This window comes from Aegilops tauschii, chromosome 3 (assembly GCF_002575655.3).
Source record: "Aegilops tauschii subsp. strangulata cultivar AL8/78 chromosome 3, Aet v6.0, whole genome shotgun sequence".
Lineage (NCBI taxonomy): Eukaryota > Viridiplantae > Streptophyta > Magnoliopsida > Poales > Poaceae > Aegilops > Aegilops tauschii.
In genome coordinates this window covers 314,258,992-314,264,241 of record NC_053037.3, presented here as the reverse complement: position 1 = coordinate 314,264,241, position 5,250 = coordinate 314,258,992, and the positions used below count along the sequence as shown (strand labels likewise).

The window sequence follows — 5,250 nt, the reverse complement described above, 5'->3', positions numbered from 1 at the left end:
ATCCTCGCCGGTGCTAAAAATCTGGCGGAACTTGTAGGCTGATCCTCTTCCCCCTGTGTCGGGGGCGGTGTTCGCCCCCTTCCTCGTTTTTTTGTTTTTTGGCTCTTGCCATACCCCAGTTTGCTTCTCCTATATCAATATAAGGCAAAAGCTTTTTTGCCTGTTTAAAAAAAAACAATATACTATTAAATCTTTACAACCTGTTTACATCATCTTATTATTTGTTTTAAGGAGCCCGTTGCAACGCACATACATATGTCAATTTTTAGACAACTCGTGAACGTGTGCCGCTTACGCACGTTAGCACTTTTTTTTGTCACAAGCACATCTATACTCGATTGATCCTGCGGCCGCCAGCTCGATAAAAGCCCCCGATTGATCCTACCCAACGAGTCGCGTCGAACCCTTCCTACCCACCCATCCCCCCCGCGCCGCTACGCCGCCAAGCCCTAGCTAGGGTTTTGCCCTTTTCCTCCCCCGCCGCCCCCGCCCCCGCCCCCGCCCATGGATCCCTTCTCGAAGAAGCGCAAGCCGGACGAGAACGGCGCGGTCGCCGTCTCCCCCGCCGCCGGTGCTGCCGCGCTCGGGCTCACGCGCGATGACGTCCTGCGTCTCCTCGACCCGCTGTCCCGCGACCAGCTCGCCGACATCGCCGCCGCCGCGGCGCTCGCCTCCGGGGTCGCGCTCGATGCCGTGCGCGCCGCCGCCGACCGCGACCCGGCCCTGCGCAAGCTCTTCGTCCGGGGCCTCGGCTGGGAGACCAACTCCGACTCGCTCCGCGCCATCTTCTCCGCCTACGGCGACCTCGAGGAGGCCGTGGTCATCAGCGACAAGACCACCGGCCGCTCCAAGGGCTACGGATTCGTCACCTTCCGCCACGCAGACTCCGCCCTCCTCGCTCTTAAGGAACCATCCAAGAAGATCGACGCCCGCGTGACCGTCACTCAACTCGCGGCCGCTGGCGCGGCCGGTGGGCCATCCGGTGGAACTACCGGCGCAGGTGGTGTCCCTTCAGCAGACGTCTCACTGCGCAAGATCTTTGTTGGGAACGTTCCCGCTGACATGCCATCAGAGCGCCTCCTCGCGCACTTCGCTTCCTATGGAGAGATTGAAGAGGGGCCGCTTGGGTTCGACAAGCTGACGGGCAAGTTCAGGGGCTTTGCGCTCTTTGTGTACAAGACACCTGAGGGGGCGCAGGCCTCACTAGTGGACTCAACTAAGGTAATCGATGGGCAACAGCTCTTGTGCAAGCTAGCCATCGAGGGGAAGAAGGGGAAGCAGCAACCACAACAATCTGGGCCTGCCGGGCAACAGCAACCACAGATGCTCCAGGGTGGCCCGCCGGACATGACGGGTTCTGGGCTTGGGCTAGGTGGAGCGCAGATGGGTGGGCAATATGGTGGCCCTGGGAATGGTATGCCATCGTTCGGCGCATTTGGTGGTCCCAACCCATATGCGAACATGCCATCGTCCATGAGTGGCGGTGGTGGAGCTGGTTTGGGCTCAATGGGAAATCAGATGCATTCCGGGATGGGTTCTGCTGGGGCTGGTGCATTTGGCACCGGCGGGCTGGGTGGTGGTTCATTTGGGGGCTCATCTCAGTTTGGTGGTGCTGGTATGGGGCCTTATGGTGGTCTAGGCATGGGTGGGCCTTCCTCACTATACCGTATGCAACAGGGCTCAGGTGGGCTGCCCTCAGGCTATGGCGAGGGTGGAAACTACCCTCTTCCAGGGTCTGGTTTCCGGGGTCAGGACCCTCAAGGGATGTCACCAGGACCAGGTGGCAGGGGTCCTCCAATGTACCCCAATGTGCCACCTTATTTCTAAGGTAATTTCGCACCCTTCTGCTGGTGTTACTTGCTTTTACTAGTTGAGTGTGCTTGTTTTGAAGTGGCATAATGTAGCAAAATATGTCGTGCATCGTAGATGTCTTGCTATTTTCTTAATGATGAAATACTATGTGTTATGCCTGAAATACTATGTCGTGTTATGCCTGTTTGCAAATTGCGAGTGTTGCATTGTTGTCATGCTGTGTTTGCGTTTTATGTGAATATGTGATGTAATTGGAATGTATGATTGCTGCCTGGTTTGAACTAGCAATCTGTAAGTTGACATCAGCGATGTGGTGCTGCAAAAGTTGATTGGTCGGTATGGGGTTGCTATGTTAATGATGTATTGTGTCACATGTTCCATCTTTTTCCTGATTAGCGTGCTATTTGCTTTTTATTCTGTGGTTTTTTGTGGGTCGATACTTCAATTTTTGTGGCATTGCCATGTTTATTTTGGCATGATAATCTGATGCATCCCTCGCTCTAAAGGGTATTGTGTTTGTGTGTTGCTTGTTTTTTCTTTCTGTCTTCCTACATGACATGCCATTGTGTGAAGTTGGTACATGATTTGTGACCAAGCTGTTGTTTTTGGACGATCAAGCTTTGCTGTTGTTAATTTTGGTTATGCTAACAGATCATATGTGTCTGTGTTGTTGCCCTGATCTAACTGGTTTGTAGTTGATTATAGTGTTTCTGTTGTGGAGTGACAGCAGTTGGCAAACAATCAGAGCAATTTCTGTCATTTACAGAGTATTGTAATGGGCCCATGCTGATATGCTTGGCCATTTAGATGTTTGTTAATGTCAGAAATATGTTGATTGATGTGATGAGGTTTTACATATATTGCGTCGCCAATTCAGTTTCTTCCTCAGATCCGATACCCTTGGGTTTTTTATTTACTTCATAATGCCAGAGCATTAGCACATTTCGTAAAACCTGAAACTAGACATTTCCACGTTCCACATCACAAAAACATACAATCTGTAGTTTCCTGTTCCAGATTTTGATTCATGGATTGCGGTTATATAATGCTTCCTTATGTTTCATTAGTTAGATTTCTCCAGTGTTGAAGTTTTGGTTATGCCATGTTTGTCTAATGCTTCTGTCCTAGTATGTTGTATTGTATATACATCTGGACTACATAATACACCCATGGGAAATCTCTGCTTCTAATGTTTCTGTCATTAGTTTGCGGTTGCACATCATGTGCTTATGCATAGAATGGATCTCATCTTGTATTTGAATTGCTTTATTTTCATTTTTATTGGCCACTCTTTCAGTTCATTGGTGAATTCAAAACATAACTATACACATCCTGCGATAAATTGAACTGGTTATGTATCGTTGAAAGCGTAATATAACATAAAGTGTTATCTTATAGTTAGCAGAAATATTACTCTTCAAGATTACTATTTTATCTTGGTTATACCATATTTAGTTTTTTTGTCACTTGAACACTTAGGTTTGCTGTTCGTCAATATTCTTTTTATGCTCTTGTTGTTTTTGTTTTTGCATCATTTTGCTTTGTTTTGATTAAATTTGCAGTATTTACTCTAAAGGTTGCCAAATGTAGTTTCTTAATCTTCAAAGCTTTCTTAACTGATTATACTTTTTTATGCCTGCATTGTATCATCTATATAAGGAAGGATTAGGTGTGGTATTTGGAACTTGATGAACTAGCATTGTATTTCTAACCCTTGTATTTACTGTCATACTACCTGTATTTTGTCTGTATATTTTTTCTCAGCTGAACTATTGATTGAATTCTAGTGAATGTGTGACTCAGGTTGTTGACAACTCTTGGGAGCATATGCTTTGAATGGTTGTGCTGAATTCAGAAGTGTTGTCTGCATACATGGATGTCTTTGCATATTCTGGCTACCTCTGATCTGGAAATCAGTTTTGCTCTGAGTTTTCGTTGTTAAGAGATAAATCAAGCTAGATTAGTGTTTTATGTGAACTCTTTCACTAGACATGTACTTCTTATGACTGCTTTGCAGTCTGTCTATTTAAATACCTGAATTATCATTGTTACATTCTTGTGTATTGTCTCGTGATACCAAGTTACTTATGGTCATGTATGGTGAAAGCTTGGTTGGTAATTTGTGGACTGTTTGTATATATGAGTGATATCGACATGTCTGCTTGGTAGGGTTGGTGTAATATTTTTGCAGGTTCTAAAGAACTTTGTCTGCTTGGTAGGGTTGGTGTGATATTTTTGCAGGTTCTAAAGAACTTTTACTTTTGACAATGTCTTGGGTAAGTTTGGATATTTTGTTGATTTCCTTCCATTGGTATTATCTCTTTGTGCTGTTTCTTGTCATCTGTGTTGTGTATGCAGTTCTGGCAACGTTTTACTCAAGTTTCACAACAGTGTCTCCCACGATTTTGTTTGATGTATTGTTTGTGGCAAGTATTCTTGTTGAGGGTGTGATCTGTTGCAAGAATTACTCCTTCATGATTTGGATTTCTATGATTTTACCCTCAACCATTTGTTCAGCCTAGAGTGTAGAAAATTGAAGTTTTTTCCATTTATTCCACAAGTGTTGATGCTAGATATCATACTTTTCAGGGACCACGGAATGATTGTTTCATTTGTGATCGGAGATGTTCTGATTGTAGCACCAGTTTGTGCTGCATTGTAGCACTGTTCAGATTTAGCTAGTCGGCAATGTGAAGTTCAAAAATTGCACAAGTTTTTGTTAGTTGGCAGAAATGTATCTTCTGTTTTCAGGTGAGACCCTTCTGAAGAAGGGTTTAGTCTACTGACCTACCCACCTCGCCTATGCATTCCGTTTCCCTTGAGGTGGTCCCACAGAGCTCAAATAATGAGATAGGCGTTGGAAAAGTAGTTATAACATGAAGAAATATGTGTGGGGACTTATGCCTTGAGCTTGTCAGTGTTGAATATGAGAAAAGTCTGCCCCCATCAGTTGTTGAAGCATGGTCGGGAGCTGGTCAAGTTTGATTTTGCTTGGTTTCAACCTGCAGGACAGACTCAGACTCCAAAAGAATTTCACCGAGCAATTAATTTCCCGCCATGATATTGTAACATGAATGTCATCTTAGTTACAACATATTCTGGTTTAGTCTCACATATTAGACATTGTGATTATTGTGATACTTGTTAACATGCCTTAAGCATTGATATACTGTTTTGAATATAATAAATATATGTGCATGTATGTTTCACTTAATTAAACACATCTGAAACTGTTAGTGGGAATAATTTCATAATTTCAACCCGCTGACAACTGAAACCGTTGCTTTGCATGGTGTTGTCTTTGTTGCATGATTTAGGCCGAGTTTGCTTTTGTTACTCCCACAGCTCCCTTTTTTACATGATTTGACCCTTTGGTTCTTTTTACTCCGCATATAAGATTTGTCTACATGATTTGACCCAACAAATGTAAGTTTCATA

The 5,250-nt window shown here is 44.6% G+C and overlaps 1 protein-coding gene across 2 annotated transcripts; it reads left to right on the top strand.

The window, feature by feature from the left end:
* The first annotated feature begins 355 nt into the window (after window positions 1-355).
* LOC109764094 (UBP1-associated protein 2C) lies at window positions 356-5,031 on the top strand. 2 transcript variants are annotated; one of them, XM_020315363.4, is made up of 2 exons: window positions 356-1,828; window positions 3,616-3,863. In XM_020315363.4, the coding sequence occupies exon 1, from the start codon at window positions 505-507 to the stop codon at window positions 1,825-1,827; it is 1,323 nt and encodes a 440-aa protein (XP_020170952.1). In that variant the 5' UTR covers window positions 356-504; the 3' UTR covers window position 1,828; window positions 3,616-3,863. The 2 variants fall into 2 exon arrangements, with proteins under 2 accessions (XP_020170952.1, XP_020178539.1); XM_020322950.3 differs by lacking the exon at window positions 3,616-3,863 and adding an exon at window positions 4,402-5,031 and having other exon boundaries at window positions 391-1,828.
* Window positions 5,032-5,250: the final 219 nt, after the last annotated feature.

Bases quoted from the DNA above. Each gene is read 5' to 3' on its own strand.
- LOC109764094 (XM_020322950.3), top strand. From the start codon at position 505: ATGGATCCCTTCTCGAAGAAGCGCAAGCCGGACGAGAACGGCGCGGTC.